At 37.9% G+C, this 17,816-nt stretch overlaps 1 protein-coding gene across 1 annotated transcript in view; it reads left to right on the top strand.

Annotated features, from left to right (window-relative positions):
- The window catches only part of LOC139147352 (FACT complex subunit SPT16-like), a 19,388-nt gene extending 1,572 nt beyond the window's left edge, over positions 1–17,816 (top strand). Inside the window, exons 2-24 of the mRNA XM_070718411.1 lie at positions 591–686; positions 1,155–1,379; positions 1,759–1,851; positions 2,051–2,197; positions 2,519–2,670; positions 3,285–3,457; positions 4,006–4,096; positions 6,553–6,739; positions 7,306–7,371; positions 7,643–7,735; positions 8,335–8,450; positions 9,043–9,196; positions 9,714–9,841; positions 10,189–10,324; positions 10,865–10,991; positions 11,432–11,550; positions 12,225–12,350; positions 12,920–13,108; positions 14,126–14,295; positions 14,893–15,022; positions 15,521–15,659; positions 16,280–16,348; positions 16,693–17,816. Coding sequence (XP_070574512.1) covers positions 591–686; positions 1,155–1,379; positions 1,759–1,851; positions 2,051–2,197; positions 2,519–2,670; positions 3,285–3,457; positions 4,006–4,096; positions 6,553–6,739; positions 7,306–7,371; positions 7,643–7,735; positions 8,335–8,450; positions 9,043–9,196; positions 9,714–9,841; positions 10,189–10,324; positions 10,865–10,991; positions 11,432–11,550; positions 12,225–12,350; positions 12,920–13,108; positions 14,126–14,295; positions 14,893–15,022; positions 15,521–15,659; positions 16,280–16,348; positions 16,693–16,814 — 3,048 coding nt within the window. The 3' untranslated portion in view covers positions 16,815–17,816. The remainder of the gene's footprint in view (positions 1–590; positions 687–1,154; positions 1,380–1,758; positions 1,852–2,050; positions 2,198–2,518; positions 2,671–3,284; positions 3,458–4,005; positions 4,097–6,552; positions 6,740–7,305; positions 7,372–7,642; positions 7,736–8,334; positions 8,451–9,042; positions 9,197–9,713; positions 9,842–10,188; positions 10,325–10,864; positions 10,992–11,431; positions 11,551–12,224; positions 12,351–12,919; positions 13,109–14,125; positions 14,296–14,892; positions 15,023–15,520; positions 15,660–16,279; positions 16,349–16,692) is intronic.

Genomic DNA, 17,816 nt, shown 5'->3' with positions numbered 1-17,816 from the left:
TTGCATCATTTATATCTGTGGTGAAATAAAGAAATACAAAAATTCATTTCAGACAAAATTAAAATGAGTAAAATGAGTAAAATTACTATTGTTATCTCTAACATATGAGATAGTATTGTTAACGCATATGATTTACTATTTATCACAATGGGGTCTAATGTGCATCTATAAATTCTTTCCTAAATTGTAAGAAAATATTTGATCTCATTTGATCCCCATTCTTGCCTTACCGTCAAAAGACCGTTTTTGATTCAGTACAGAAACTGAAATTTTCTCTCAAGGTTGTCCTATACCAGTGCATTGGAATATGTAAAATTTCCTTGAGGCAAAGAGAATGTTCTTGAGCCAGTGGCAATGCCAAATTAGCATAAGGTTAACAGAATGCTGCTGTGTCCTGAGCAGGTCAAGTTGGTACAGACATAGTATTTTGTATATGAGAATAAAAGTAAAAAATGTCAGAGCAATATTGAGAAATGACTGAAAAGGGTGACTTCAACTGACATGTGTCATCATTCAGGGCTCAAAATTTAACTTTTTTCTTTGATAGTAAAATAGAACAACCATTCTATATGTTTTCTTTCCCTTTGTAGGATTCTGAAGATGTTGGCCTTTCAGAGTCTGATGCCCTTGTCGTTGCAGTTGGAGTTGATGAAGAGATTGTCTACGCCAAATCCACTGCAATACAGGTAGGGCGAAAAGTTAGCTTTGATACTTTTAGGGCCAGATACCAATTGCCGTACAGGTCAGCCCATGTTTCAGAGCATTTGAAATTTGTGTTAGTTGTGAAGTGGTATGTCATATGGGCTCGATAACAAATGAACGTGTTTCTGTGACGGTATACTGGTTTTGTAAGTTTGTCCGCAGGAATTTCTGTTGTCTTCATGTTCTTGGTATCCAGTCATAAATGACAGAATACCATGGATATTTGACTTACCTGCCACGTGTCATGCGTGTTATGTCATATTGTCAAACCATCATCACACTTTTTTCTTAAGCCGACTAAAATGTTGTAATTTTCAAGAAACTCAATGAAACCTGACTGCTGGCTGACTTTATTCGTGTATTTTCCATGGTACCCTGTAATTGTCAAATTTTTTACATTCATTTTACTTACGAGAAATGAGACATCTACTGTACTGATTGTTGCGTTGCAGACATGGTTGTTTGGATACGAGCTGACCGACACAGTCATGGTGCTGTGTGAGTCACAAATCTATTTCCTGGCCTCCAAGAAGAAGGTGGAGTTCCTTAAGCAGGTGGCATCGGATAAAGAGAATGTGAATGGTATCCCGCCAATAACTCTCTTGACAAGGGAGAAGGGCAGTGATAACAAGGCACATTTTGTGAAATTGATATCAGCAATCAAAGACAGCAAAAAGGTACTGCGTTTTTCTCTGTATTACTTGCAACCATAGCAGCTATGCTCAGTAAATGCTTCCTTTCCACAGGCAATTTTGCAATTCACAGTGGCAAGTTTCTGTCTGTTGTCCAACTAATGTCATACGTGAGAATGCAAAGTCAAGACCAGAAATGAAGGAAATGACCCATGCCAATCAAAACACATTGATGAATGGTCACGCATTTTGCTGTAATAGTGTTTTAAAATACATGAGAACACACATGTTAATATGCACAAAGTGTACATACTTTGTGCCCATATATCTTTGTTGCCCATGTGTTGCAGAACTTGTGTATTTTGTTACTTGCGCAGTGCTTAAGCTTAGTATCGATAGCCAAGTTTCAACATTTTACTTCCAGGGAAAAGGTATTGGAATATTTCCAAAGGATAATTTCCCCGGAGACTTCATGGAGTCATGGAGGAAGGCTCTTGAGCAAGAAGGCTTTGAGAAGGTACGTAACCATGGTGAAATAAATGTGCATACAGTACAGGGTGCAAGGAAGATTTTCTTCATTTGCAGTACAAACATTCAAAAATGGTCCTGGTCATCCCCAAGTACCCTTGAGAGAGTCCTTATATTTTCATACACTCTGAGTGACATAAGAATTGACCGAATGTAATCCTTCTTAAATACACTTTCTTCATTCTCAGCATGACATTTCTGCAGCAATAGCTTACATAATGTCTGTCAAAGAAAGCAATGAAGTCAGCATGGTGAAGAGGGCCAGTGCTGTAACCTGTGAAGTCTTCAATAAATACCTGAAGGAACAGATTATGGAAGCTGTAGATATTGACAAGGTAAGTCATACATGCTGATATCTTTTATCAATCACTGTGGGGCTCTATAGGAGCTTTATCTCCCTTTTCTAATAATTCAAGGCATTTGCAAGTAAGATTTCTAGGACGTTTTTCATGTACAATTGCTGAGTCCAAAGTGAAAAGAAAATGAAATAGTCGTAGAGTTAACATGAAAAGTCAGGTAACTTTATGTTTATTATGAAGTGATTACAGTACAAGCAAATGAAAAATCAAGTGTGCAAAATGAAGACTTGTGATTACATATTTCCTAACATCTCTCCAACAATTTAGCGTTGCCATCGTTGTGTTTTTTTTACATAGAGAGTACGCCATTCAAAACTTGCCGACGGTGTTGAGAAGTCACTGGAAGAAAAGAAGATAGTTGGTAACATTGACCCAACAACTCTGGAGGTTTGCTACCCTGCCATTATACAGAGTGGAGGAAATTACAGCCTGAAGTTCAGCGTTGTCAGGTACACAGCGATCTTCATCTTTCAATATGTCACTGGTGTAGCAGTAGTTTTGCTACAATACATTACACTGACTGTGGCCCACACAGCGTTTGTTTGGCTACTTTCTACAATCGCATATGAAGAAAGTAAATATCTTAACGGAATGCGTTTTTGGTAGATTTCCACATATCCCAACAGTTTGCTATGTCCTTCTTCGCACATGAGCGATACTACAGGAAAGCTAACTCATGATCTTTCTACCAATTAGTGTGATTCCAGTCAAAGACTCTAACTGAATAAGCTAACAGATTAATCCTCTTTCACCCTGGTGGTATTTAGTTCTATGATTTGCCCATACACCCTGGTAGAAAGAGGATTAACATGCACAAAGACATGACTCTGTGTTGAAAAAATAATGTAAAGCAAATTATCTATTCGGCTTGTAAAAATCAGAAATGTATTAAAATTCAGAACAATGTAGCAGTCATCACCAGGACAATCATTATTGTCATAAACATTATCATTATCATCTTCATCTTCACTTCCATGACTACTTTTGGTGTTTGGCATTACTAAGCATGACCTTTACAACAACCACCATCACTGTGTTCATTAAAATTAACTGTCTTTTACAGTGATGACAACAAACTTCACTTTGGTTCCATCACCTGTGCCCTTGGCATACGATACAAATCATATTGTTCAAATATCGTACGCACATTGCTGGTTGATCCTACACAAGAACAACAAGACAATTACAATCTGCTGCTTGAAGTGGAGGAAGAAATCGCAAACAAACTACAACATGGTGAGTTTTCGTATCAGTTTAATCATTTCCAAGCTTCTGACTGACAACAGATACAAGTCATTAGACCAATGTGTCTCTCTGTTAAGGTAATACTTACACTTTCACTCAAACTTTTCTCAATGCTTTCAACCATTCTCTTAATAAATCGAAATAGAAATCATGGGTCACTGTGCAAAGTTTTGTATAAGAGAAACAAATTACCCAACATTTATTGATATTATATATTCAAAGTAGCCTTCATCCCTGTATTAACCCTATGGAGAAAAATAAAATAAAATCTCCAGTTTTCAAAAAACTAAGACTGAAAATTTTTCTTCCTCCAAGTGCTTTAACCCTTTCACCCCCAGTTCCCTGTATACAGGTCCAAGATCACCATTGATAACAATGGGTTTGGGTGGAACCATGGTGGTGAAAGGGTTAAGAGCATCTCCATGTGGTAGACCAGAAAAGTATTGAAAAAAATTACAGAGTCCAAATAGCTGTTCCTGAGGGGCATTCTACCCTAAATATCTGATTTACTTCACATGCTCTCATATTTTGTCTTCAAGGTGTCAAGTTACGAGATGTTTATAGTGCCACAGTGGCATTTGTGAAAAAGAAGAACCCTGATTTGGTTGACAAGATGACAAAGAGTCTTGGGTAAGCAGAGATTGTACAATGCCATCTTTTACCACTAAATACATGATTTAGTGGTTACTTTTGAGATATATTTTCCAACATTCCTTAGGAACCATACCTTTTTACATAATCATCCTTGTAAAAAAAATAATGTAATGGAAGTAGAAGACATGGGACAACCATTTTGCCATGACTATCAACATTTACTTATGAAAGGATATTAATCAGGTGACAACTTTGTGTGATCAATTTAATTATGTTGTACATTTCTGTTCGCTCTTTTCAAGGTTGTATAACAGTCAAACACACTGCACAATTTGACATAAGGAAACTCACCAGTGTTCTCCCCAGGCCGTTTAACAGGATCGGCCCCGATCCTTTATTTTTTTCGCCCAATCCTTTATTTTTTCGCCCGATCCTCTTATTTTTCATGCCGACCCTGTTTCATGTCCGCTGGCTGAAGACCTATTGTTTCTCGGCGGCGATTTTGTCACTTTTATTTCAGCGAGCGTATCAAGTGTGAAACGGTTCTGATGTGGCGATAACACGACGTGCCCGTTGATTAAAAGGTTTATTCCATCGCCAAAATGTGTGAAATGGTTAGACTGTTCTCCTTTCATGTCGATGCTTTAGGTGTTTTACACACAATGAGGCAGGGTTATCGGGTGCAAAGCACCCAAAGTCGCGCTTGTCCGCTTGTCTGTGAGGAGAATAAATAGGCCGGCCGTATTGCAAATGAACATCGGCTAAGACGGATGAAAAAGCATGAAATGTGTTACGCTGCCGATCGTACACATAACGGCCATTTTATACAACGGACATGGAGTACACTCAACGAAAAGCTCGGTGTACCGTGTTGCATCTTTGCCAGCGGGCATGCGGGCACTCAGTCAAAGCATGGAGGTAGTTCGATGGTCAAAGCATCTATACTATAGGCAACTGGTTGAACTGCCGTTGCCACCAATGTCTCGCACTGGTAAGAATCCGAAGGTCAGGAAAAGTGATTTCGATCAGAAGTGGCTGAAATCGTACGATTGATTGAGACAAAATTCAGATGCAAAAATGTATGGTACTGCCGCGTGTTCAGATCGTTGCGTGTCCGAGTTAGCCATTTCGAGATCTGTGTACGTCAACATGACGTTGAAGCCATGTGTGTCACCTCGTGTCACGCATTCGTAACTTGCATGGATTTGTTCGATTGACTTTATGAAACAATTGCACTTGATCCAGTTTCAAAACCCATGACCCGTTTTACAATATTCAACGCACCATGAAATGAAAGAAAAAGGAACTACATGAGCTAAAATAATCATTCGTGTGATCATCTGAATACAGCAGCTATGTACGTACGGTTAGGTATACAGTATAGGTTCAAAGGTCGCGTGTGTTCAAGTGTGCTCCACACAATGCACGGCCGCGGCCGACGCTACGCAGTTGTCAAAGTTTCGTACGTTTGTCGAAGTAGAAGTCGATGCAATTTCAAATCTTGTTCTGGAAAATACCTGGTATCAATATTTTAGGGCTTCTCTTTATTATGAATTGAGTTTTAAAGTCAACATATTTCTTTGCAGGCATGCTCCCCTGACTCCGAATTGTAAGTGCAATATTCAGTCCCGTATGAACTTGTCCGTGTGACTGTTTTGCCATGGACGTTTAAAAAAAGACGTCCTACAGCCAAACATGTACCTGTAGTAACAGAGGATCGCATAAAACGTCTGATTTTGAATGTTATTCTAGAGAGAATTGGAAGACTTTGAATGAAAATATGGATGTAATACAATATGTCATATATTGTACTTGAAACTCAAGATTTGTAGTCTATTTTCATGGTTACGTACTGCATGAAAGATCTTCCTTTATCCTTTTATGTGGGATTTTTTCTGATGCTATGAAGTGACATTTGTATTGCATAATTAACATAAAATTTACATAGTAATTGTTATGCAAATTAGCCGATCCTGTTTCAGAAATTTCTAGGGAGAACACTGCTCACAATAGACACAATTTGGTGAGACCAAATCTTTATGTGATGAATTTGGTCAAATCAAATGGATATAATGGTAAATATAGGTCAAAAAATAGGGATGTCAAAAAATAGCCAACAGCCTGCAAAAACAACCGGCTGTCAGCTAAAATTAACCTGCTGTGAAAATTATGTTTAGTAAAAATCAGGGCATTTTGCACAAACTTTGTGCACTCACACACTACTTGTAACCGCCTATACTTTTATTTTGCCATGTATAACCAAAATTTTCTACATGCCTGACAATAACAGTAAGTCTTGTTAGTGGCTGTTAAAAAATCTATTGCTGTAATTGCACTGAAATTTCATGTAATGGTGTAGTCCTGACTTTCAGTACTGAAATACTCACTATATGTTAGCACTTCTTCCAAAATGTAGAGCCAAGATGCAAGATTATAAGTTGACTTTGATGTACCTATACCTAATTAGCTGTAACATTGTTTTGATTTCTCAGTTTTGTGACTGGAATAGAATTCCGTGAGGCTTCCCTGGTTATCAATGGGAAAACAGAGACAAAAGCAAAGACAGGAATGGTGTTCAACGTCAATGTGGGATTCTCAAACCTTGTCAACAAAAATGGCAAAGACAATGCCAGCAAGAAGTACGCATTGTTTGTTGGTGATACTTTCCTCGTGAATGAGGTGAGACTGTCATGTCTATAAATGCACAGTTCTTGAATTGATTGTGTAATCATTATATTGAATTCTAATCTCAGTGTATTCTTTACTATTTTATGTATTTCCTAGCTGCTGTTGGTACCATAATCACAATAGTACTCGTCTCAGGCTTGTTGTCAGTTCACTATATATACATACACCTATACAGAGAGAGACAGAGAGACGGAAAGACAGAGAAAGACAGAGACACAGAGACAGAGAGAGGGGGATGGATTTCATAATAGCATTGCTTTTCATGTGGACAAGTTATGAACAGAAGCTCTAAAGAGTGGTGCATTTAAATGTAGTTCACTAGACATTTCTTAACAGCAGACAACTCTCACTAACTTTGTTAGTGTACACAAAACGATCACTAGGTTTTCCCTAGAACCAGATATTTCATTGGATGTGATGCAAATATAGCAAAATGAGATCTTGACAGATGCTGTACGAAGTGGTATATATTTCTGTCTACAACAGTTAATGTGATTTTGTAAATGTTGGGTGCACATCCTGTAGTCAGTATTGTTGTTATCCTTCTCTCATGGCAGGGATCACCAGCTACAGTACTGACCACATCAAAGAAAAAAATCAAACATGTCGGTATCTTCTTGAAGGTAAGTACTCTCCAAGATCAAATCATTAGAACTTTTATGTTTCATGTTGTGTGTGTACACTTTCAGACTATCTCTCATTCATTATGTATGAAAAAGCACAAGGTTAAATAAAATGTTAGAACTTCACAAATTCCAGTCAACATGTCAAGATGATGACAAAACTTGACTGCTTTGTGTGATGATACCCAAAAATGCTAATCTGTCTTCTCAATATATCTATTCATTCAGTGTTCTGACGTTTATGCTCTGACCTTTCCCTTCTCCATAACAGGAAGATGAAGATGAGGAAGAAGACAAAAAAGAGAATGCGGAGGAAATGCTGGGTAGAGGAATGAGGAGAGCAGTACTTGAGAGTAAACTTAGAGTGAGTATCATTGTGGCCGGCTTTACCCAGTTGAATCAATGGAATAAACCTTTGCTATTGTTAGTCTGATGATACCATTCACTGAGAGGGGAATGCTGACATATGAGGAGGTGATCTAATGTAATCAAACTCAGAACCCACTGCTTATTGACAGCATAATTTCAAGTTATGACTTGATCATGAAAGATTTTACCCAGGGAGGAGTCTTCTTCGCAACAAACATGTTTGTTCAGGTACACCTTGTCATACCTAAGTGGTCTTGCTGTAGTTTGGCAGCATAGTTAACATTACTGATGTCAACTAGCACATCTACTGTGAGGTACCACAGGGAAAGCCCATCAAATTTACCAACTTATGACCTCAGCAACAAATTTACATCCTTGGCAACAATACTGTACCTGCCATGATTCATTATGAGCTTGTATGTACTTCTATACTGAGATTATTACTCTGTGAATGAAACTGTTGGACTTTTGTTTTGATAATGATTTGTGTCAGCCCTTGTTCATGATAATGTAGGATTATGGATAACAGGGTAAACCACATATGTTTGCTGCAGTGAATTATAACTATATGTCCTGTTGTATTTGCCTAAATAGACAGAAATTTCTGCAGAGGATAAGCGAAAGGCACATCAACATGAGCTTGCACAACAAATCAATGAAGAGGCCCAGAGGAGATTGGCCATATCACAGGGTGCAGAGCAAAAAATAAAGTAAGATGAATGACAATTTAATCTCTTCAAAGTTTCATAGATTTTGAAAGCTTCATGTCAAAATTTTAAACAACTGTGTTTGTACATGAGCCATGTAATGAGGGTCAAAATGCATCGGAACTGAAGAAATGAGTTCTTGAAATTAGCTGATGTGTTGTCAACAATTGGTGAAGGCAAGATTATAAACACTGCACCCCTAGCAGTGAAATGAAATGAAAGTCAGCAAGTGTATTGGTAATATGTGCGTGTTTGAAAAACATCGCAGCATGAAATAATGCAGGAAGACTGCTGGTCATGTACAGTACAATCAATATGTTTACAAACATTGTAATTGTAACACATACACACTGTATATTTCTGTACCTGACAGGTATTCTTGTTTATCAAATGCAAAATTCCTAAACATGGCTACACATCCTTGTATCTACACCTACTCTGTGCCAACTGACCATGATAACAAGTGATTGATTGATCTCATCAGGGTTGATATAATTCTGCTTTCATTGTGGTAGTCATTTCAGTACAAAAGACCTGTAGTTATACTGTTACATCGTACACTCACCATTTCAATGGTATTTCATTCCCCTGACAGGCCAAGAAAAGCCAACGTTTCATACAAGCATTCATCTCTGATGCCAAAGGAACCTGACGTCCGAGAACTGAAGATATACGTTGACAAGAAATATGAAACAATAATTCTGCCAGTGTTCGGCCTTGCCACACCATTCCATATCTCTACAATCAAGGTAAGATTCAATTCTCTGATCCTTTACAGTGCTTGAATTGCATGAAGTACACGTCTATGATCTTTATTTCAGTAGTATTTGAATTACTTTGAGTTTCTATGATGTGCTCTGAGTTGTTTGGTATACCAGCTTCAAAAAGAGAATACAGAAATACAAGTTGTAATCACAGTAGAATCATCTTAAAAATACCTTGGAGGAGGCACCGTGGGGCAGTGGTTATGGTACCGGTCTCACTATCGGAGGATGGTGAGTTTGACACCCGGTAAGTCCAGAGTAGCAGAGTCAATGTCGGAAGATGGTGAGTTCAAGACTCTAGCACGGTGTTGTGCCCTTGAGCAAGGCACTTTACTCCTCATTGCTCCATTGGGGTAGTGGGTTATGGGTTAAATAAGTTTTCTTTGTGCTTAGCCCTTGTGAAAAGAGGTGTATACCTATCAAGGCTATCGAGTTGAAATAAAGATTATTATTATTATTATTTTCATTGTTAATATTATTATTACTATCTTTTCCACCACAGAATATAAGTCAAAGTATCGAGGGTGACTACACATACTTAAGAATAAACTTCTACCATCCTGGCAGTACCATTGGCAAGACTGACAGTATAATGTTTCCCCAGCCAGAAGCCACTTTTGTAAAAGAATTGTAAGTTAAAATATCTTCTCAAACATCTTTCTGCAGTGAAAACGCCCTCAGTGAACACAGCATGTCAAAACTGGAGAGAGCATTCTTTTCCTGTGTCAAAGACTGGGGACACCATGAATTTATTGTTATTTTCCCACTTTTGTTTGTGTGATCACGATTTTAACAGCAAAAATGGCAAAACTATATTACACCTGAGTGCCTTCTCGTCATGGGAACATCTTCCCTTCAGTATGAATGTGTGATCAAAACGTGTAAATGTTTGTATTACAGTCTCTATCACTCTGTTCTTTTAACAAGAGATCAGCAGGTGTGTAAATGCTATGTTTGTTGTCTGTATCTAATCACAGGACATACAGAAGTTCTAACAATAAGGTACCGGGTGAGCCAGGGCCTCCATCATCAAATCTTAGCACAGCTTTCAGGCTGATCAAAGATGTACAGAAGAAATTCAAGACCAGAGAAGCAGAGGAAAAAGAAAAAGAGGTACGACACAGAGCTAGCACTGATACGCAGCACTGTTATGGAGCACAGATATGCAGTACTGATATGCAGCATTGATATGTAGCACCGATATTCAGTACTGATACACACCAGTGAAACTAGAATTGAATTCTTCATATGTAATAGTACAAGGCTCAGTCAAGGATATTTTAGAAATTCCTTCAAAGATGACACAAGACTAGTGTACATGCTAGGGGGACATAGCTGATAGATACCTATCTGTAATTCTGAATTAAAGTGTTGAGATCCTCTTTCATTGTACCATGTGGAGCAGTTATCCATTTTCAATACATTGAATTAAGCAATGCTTCCTCCTTCACCCAACACAACCCAGACTCCTCTCCAGTCCCTGTCATTGCATAGAGGCTATTCTCTTGTATAGATTAGACCTTCCTAACTCAGCTTTTATAGATCCATTCACATGCCTTCCCGTCATTTCATCTCAGTTTTACTGAAGAAAATTACCCAGACCATTCAGAACTACTGATGTAATGATAAGTTCTCATTCTCTTTCTGCTCTAGGGTATTGTGAAACAAGACACACTGTTAATCAATCCCAATAGGGGTAACCCCAAATTGAAGGACCTTTACATCAGACCAAACATTGCACAGAAAAGAATACAGGGGGCGATAGAAGCCCATGTTAATGGTAAGTCAATGTACTAACTACACTGAATTTCAGTATTATGTATGCATGAGAAAATTATTTATGGGAGATGATTTATTTACAGAGAGATATTTATCAAAAAAATATAGAAGACATTTTGCTGCATCAGACAGTGAGGTCTTCTACGGGGTTTGACAAGGGCTTAGTTCAACACTCTGAAGGAATATGTTGAACAAAAAGTTTATAGGTTTTCATTATACAAACAGTCAGTTTGGTTCAACTGCAGGTGTACTTCGACTATAGGAAGACTGTGGTAATGATCCAACACAGAGTTAAAAGTTTACTGAAAGAGGAGTTGACTCTTATCAGATGTAGGAGAGCTTGAACTTGATAAAATGGATATTGTCTGGGAAAGCATATCAGAGAAACTTAATGCCTTTAACAAATTGAAAATGTACCTTTCTGTATTGTCCACATGACAGGATTCAGGTTTACATCAGTGCGGGGAGACAAAGTGGATATTCTTTACAATAACATCAAAAATGCCATATTCCAGCCGTGTGACAGTGAAATGATTATACTAATACACTTCCGTCTTAAGGTCAGTACTTCATTTCCCCTTTCACTAAGGACATTTGTCATTTCCAAACTTATTCTTAGATCCATGCAAATCACAAGGGCATTAGGTCAATCATGCCACCCCAGGCACAGTTTATATTGGCTCTTGTTACACTGATCTTTTTCATGCCATGTACTATCTGTTGCATTTTTGTACTTTCACTTCACATTGTATCATTTCCTCCACTATCAGGAACACAGAGATGACAATCAGTATTTCCGTAGTTTGTCATCATACCTATTATCTGTTTAGGAGCACTTCCATAGAGTTGATAGTTGATATTCAAATAAGCGATATGTATAGAGACTTTACATAGAAGAAGTAGCCCTTCAGTTTCTGTGGGATACCACAGACCAGAGAAGTGTGCTTCAAGGGATTGCAGAGTTATCGGTTTATCAAAATCATGGTATCATGCAAAGTCATGCATTTCAAATCTCAATGTTAAAATATTTTCAGCAAATGCCAAATATTATGGTGTGGCCCATATGTGCTAAGGTGTGTGGTGTTTCAACAGTTACACCATCGCAAGCACCACCCCTGATTCTAATTTTACGGGTATGACCTTACCATTAAAAAGCAATGAGGCCATTCCAAAGTGCAGTGATGAATAGGGGTGATAGCTCTGACTCCAATTCTGTTGTACTTTCCATCATCAGAATGCCATTCTGTTCAGTAATAAGAAGCACATAGATGTGCAGTTTTACACAGAAGTTGGTGAGATTACAACAGATTTACACAAACATCACAATATTCATGACAGAGACGACCTTGCGGCTGAGCAGGTAGGTAAATTTGTGACGTCTTTTTTACCATTTGTCAGAGAATAGAGTTTATCACTCGATATCTGGATCAGTACTGATGTAATGAAGATATTCTGACCAGTGTGTACACCAAATTACAATGATTTCAATTTTTCAGAAAGGACTGATGCCAAATTATGTATCAATTGTATCATTAATATTCAAAATGTTTATTTTCTGAAAATTTTGACAAAATTTACACTCACAAAATCACACTCAGAGGAGTGGCAAAGCTGGTATTTTATTTCTATCAATAGTATGGTTGATGTTGTAAAAATTAAAGTACAACCTACGACGTCAATTTGCACATGTAATTTGTCTGAATTTCTGTCAACATAAGCTAATGCTGAGTGCATGAGGGATTTTATCAACAAAACTACAATTGCAATCATCTCTGTTCTAGTACTGTCATGTCTAAGCTGTAGAGCAGGTGTTTCTCCGGGCTCCGCAGCACAGACTGTGAATAGCACCCATTTGCTGTTAGGAATCAAAACACACTTATATCCCAATCTTCCCTTACTGACAACCTCTATGTGATAACTTAATTCTAGGCTGAGCGTGAACTTCGGCACAGGCTCAAATCCGCCTTCAAGAGTTTCATAGAAAAAGTGGAAAACATCACCAAGGGGGAGGTGGAGTTTGAAGTTCCGTTCCGTGAGCTAGGCTTCCATGGAGCCCCACACCGGAGTACAGTACTGCTCCAACCTACTAGTAGCTGCCTTGTCAACATCACAGAATGGGTAAGTCAGCGGTGTCTGCTGTGAGTCTAGTGTGGTCTTGACATGAGGTTACTTTGTTGTAAAGACGTAACTTCAACATTTCTTTCACAGGATATCAACTTACAGAAAGGTATTGCTATTATCTTTCTGGACAGAGTTAATGTGAAAATGTTGGTCTTTGTTCTAATGACATACTGAGTATTGGTCTTTTCTGTCTCTGAGGACAAAATTTGCATTGCAATGTGAATCTGTGACAAAGATAACTTATTCTACATCTTATATGTTGTATAGCATTTTGCAGTGTAAAAGCCAACTCTATATGTTAATATAGCAGTTTGCAAATAGCTTAAAGCCGCACTTTTCAATCCCAGGTTCTCGCATTAGTGGAGTTCTCCCAGTCAAACACATGGCCAGTATGATGTTTGATTTCTATAACATTAATTACACAAACTGATCTCAACCTTTTGTCACATTTTGCTAATCCTGTAAACAGAGTTTATGCAAGCTTTTGATTGACGGTCGGTTCAAATCTCCAACAGTCATTGATTCCTCACCACAAACGCTTGAATTTCCTAAAAATTGTCTTCAAGTCGCGTTAGACTTTGAATATAACCACAGAGTTCGATCGGCAGCAACTTCGCGCTGACCGCTTGGCAGTCTGTCTGTGTTTTTACAACAGCTGGGGAAAACTAAAAAATGGCATTTTCTGGAGTGTGTGCCCGCGTGTTGCCTGTTTGGTGTCCACTTACACAATGAACGCCGCCATACCTTGGCGTCCTTTAAAGGGAGGCTCCGCCTTTAAAGTAATTTTCAATTGATAATAGACCTCTTCACCCAAATTCCCTGTAAATAGGTCCTAATTCCTTTATATTGAAAATTTATTCAAATTGTTGTCATACCCCCAACCATCCCCGGGAAATATTTATGTACATTTACTGTTCACAATCACAGTAAATTAAATCACAACTAACACCGACAGTAGACATTTCAAAGAAATTTAACAAGTGAATTTCTCCTCCTCTGTGTATCTGTTTACAGCCTCCATTTGTGATAGCGTTGGACGAAGTGGAACTGATTCATTTTGAGCGTGTACAGTTCCACATCAGAAACTTTGACATGGTCTTTGTCTTCAAGGATTACTCCAAGAAAGTATCCATGGTCAACGCTGTACCAATGAGTTCCTTGGACCAAATCAAAGACTGGCTCAAGTAAGGCCTAGGTTGCTCATCATGCGAATGACGATAATAATGATATTTAACTTTCCAAGTCCTGTAGAAGTCACTGTTTTTATTGTGCTGTGCTCAGCATTTGATGTTATCATTGTGACAGTGAAGTAGCAATGGTGTTAGTGGAACAGTAAGATACTAATACAAAAATCCACATATCAAAAATTTGTCTTGTGTGTATTATTTGAAGTGGGCAGCACATCATATGTACAGTCTTGATGTATGGCTGTGCTGTTTGTGACGCCCTCCATCCATCCACAGCCAACAGTGTCTGCACTTTCAACATTGCCATGAATGACAATAGTGTCAAAATATGGTCATCTATATATTTGGCTATCTCATATTGATCATGAAAATATAAAGTATATTGATTTATAGAGAGTTCAAAGATTAGTACAAATATTTTTCTCTCACTTGAGTATTTAGCTCTTGCTTGAGTTTTAACTTACATGAATGCAAGAATTGAAAAGTACCATGACTTTCCTAGACACTTCAGAACCCAATCTTCCGCAACATGCTGTTAAACATTTCATCAACTATCTCTTCGTCAACTGTCTCTGTATCTCCATTATTACATAGTTCCTGTGATATCAAGTACACAGAGGGGGTACAGTCACTCAACTGGGCCAAAATTATGAAAACCATTGTTGATGATCCAGCGGGATTCTTTGAGCAAGGCGGATGGAATTTCCTGGAACCAGAGAGTGCGGTAATTAATTATACACATGTATTTGTCATACAAACACAACTTATAACCATCATACTGCAACTGATTGTTTATCTGATTATTTCACTGGTATTTATGGACTGTTATTACAGGATTCACAGCACCAACAGTACTTAGAATAACACCGTACATTAAATAATGACTGTTATTTCACACTTCAGGCATTAGACGATTACACATGAAACCTGTAGTGTTATTCGTTACCGCGGAAACACTTTGTGATGATAAATCAAAAACAATATGTGTGTGTGCTGTACCGAAGCAGTAACGAATCACAGAGTTACACCAATCATCTTACTATTAAGAGAATTCTCATGAACTTTACTCAAGATGTAAATTGTAGTTTTTAGGATTAGGAACTATTAAGTACCCAGTTACCATTTTCATAGATTTTTAAACCAATTTTGTCAGTTTTACGCTTCAAGATTTAACCATCATGCCACAGTGCAATGACATAATTATTTGTCTTTTCTTCAATAGTCTGAAGGAGATGATGATGATGAGGATGAAGATGCGGCGTACGAACCGTCAGATTTGGAAGCTGAAGACGAGGTAGGCGACTCAGAAAGTGAAGAGTTTTCAGAAGATATGGAATCAGAAGCAGAATCTGATTGGTCAGGTAAGGTTCTAATTAGCATATTTTCAATTTCATCAGCCAGGCAAAGTCCTATTAATACACAACCAGGCACTGGTATAGGGCTCTTGATTGGGATTACATATATATCTATTTTCACCTCATGTCATAGTGAGATTCTTCATGTTAAAAAAATTGGGTGTGATCTTTTCAGCAAATGATGATATATTATGTGCAGTAAATTGTCACTCATTACTCTTTGTTGCTTTACAAAAATTACAGTACTGTAAATCACCATGTTTTGGCAAGTTGTCACAGTGGTGTAAACTTTATATAAAGCTTTACCACTGCTTGAAGTGTTTGCTGAGCAGTTCACTGAATGGAGCAAACTCCTGACTGGCTCTATCAGAAGATTGTAAAATTGATCCAGGCTGCCCAAGGTTCAATGTTGTAATATTTGTGTTGAATTGTTTATCGAATAGGAATAATGTAGCTTTTAATGCTTATTTAGGTAATTACATTGCATGGTGTAAATGTCACCTTTGGTTTGAAAGTCCAAAGAATGACTCTTTAATGGTCATCTACAAATACCACGAGAAGGTCAAACTATTTTTAGATGCAAGGTGCTTCATTACATCTTCTTTATACTAATTCCTGACATACAGGTGAAGAACTAGACACGGACGAATCAAGTGGCAAGGACTGGGATGAGCTTGAGGAAGAGGCAGCCAAAGGTAAGGGTAGACCGCCCTCAATCGGACAGTTCCTGACAATTTGCTGTTTTTTCCCTATGAGCAACTCAGGCCGTTCAGTATTGTAGTTACTGATAACCACCATGTCCAGTAATTTGTACAATACCAGCAGAGGACATTGGGGAGGGAATATCAATGCAGTGGTCTCCGTGGCAAAAAAGCTGAAATAACGAGCCACAAAGATGACAAGCATCTTAAGACTATCTTTCCTTACATTTATCGTTATAATGGTACAAGTGCTGTTCGTAATAAAACATCCAAACAAGTCACCTATCAACTTAGCATTGTCAGTCTCCAACTTGACTATTTTCTGTCTTGCTACACAGCTGATCGTGAACGCAATTGGGAGGAGATAGAGGAGGATAGAAGGCCATCTAATCGCAAGAGGAAACCAGCTGGACCACCACCTGGCCGAAAGGGCAGCGCTAAGAAGCAGAGAAAGCGCTGAAATCACTGTTACTTTGAGATGCAAGGGAAAAAGAAAATCAAAATAGAACTAGTTGAACTTGTTATCCATATCGTGGTAACTTTGAAGTGAACTTGAATTCATTGTGGAAATGAATGGTCTGCCTTGCAAGATGCTTTAATACTTGGAGGGCGTTGGTTTCAAGTTCAATATTTGATGAAATACTTCAAGTTGAAGTCCTTTAATAGAAGAGAGAGAGCTTGGGATGGGAAAGGAGTAATATCATTCTAAAATTGTTCATTTTGACACAGACATATGTTTCTGGATTTTTTGTACATAGAGACCATAGCCAAGTTTGTATCAACTATTGCATTTATATTTTTTCCCACAACTGTGTCACTGTTCACTCACCAAAAAAAGAGACAAGTTTTGTAAAATCACCAGCAGTCCACACTGTATTAAGCAGATTTTAGGAGCAGGTGTGAAACACAAACATGGAAAACACAAAAAACAAAGATGGGCATATCCTCGGCTTTGTTGCACCTGTGTATCTTTGGTCTGTTGCCAGCTCTATTCATGGAACACACTACCCCACAATATGATCAAGCACAAAATATTGTCACTTTCTCATTATCTGACTATTATTTTTTAAGTTTCAAGAAATCAGTGTGTGAAATTAAGTGTTTTTTTCCTTTGTTTTCTTTCATGTATACTGTGCTGTTGTACACTTCTGTGCCATTGTTTCTGAGAGAAAAGCTAGTCATAGTTTTGTGTAAGAAACACGTGAGAAAGGTCCAAAGGGTGATGTAAATTCACCTGTTTTTTCATACTGAACATGTTTGAACATGTATACTGCCATCATGCGTATTACCCCGCTGACTGTGACATTGTAATCTTATCACAACTATTTCAGTTATTAGTTTAAAGATGATATCATTTGTAGGGATAAACTTCGCCGTGATATCTTGACCAGTCAAGTCTTCATCAAGATGTGTAATAATTCCAGATTTTTGTGTTGGTTCAAATATAGTTTTTTTTCTCATA

This window comes from Ptychodera flava, chromosome 13 (assembly GCF_041260155.1).
Source record: "Ptychodera flava strain L36383 chromosome 13, AS_Pfla_20210202, whole genome shotgun sequence".
NCBI classification, from domain to species: Eukaryota; Metazoa; Hemichordata; class Enteropneusta; family Ptychoderidae; genus Ptychodera; species Ptychodera flava.
Note: the sequence above shows the minus strand (reverse complement) of the source record. Positions and strands in the feature narration are given on the sequence as shown.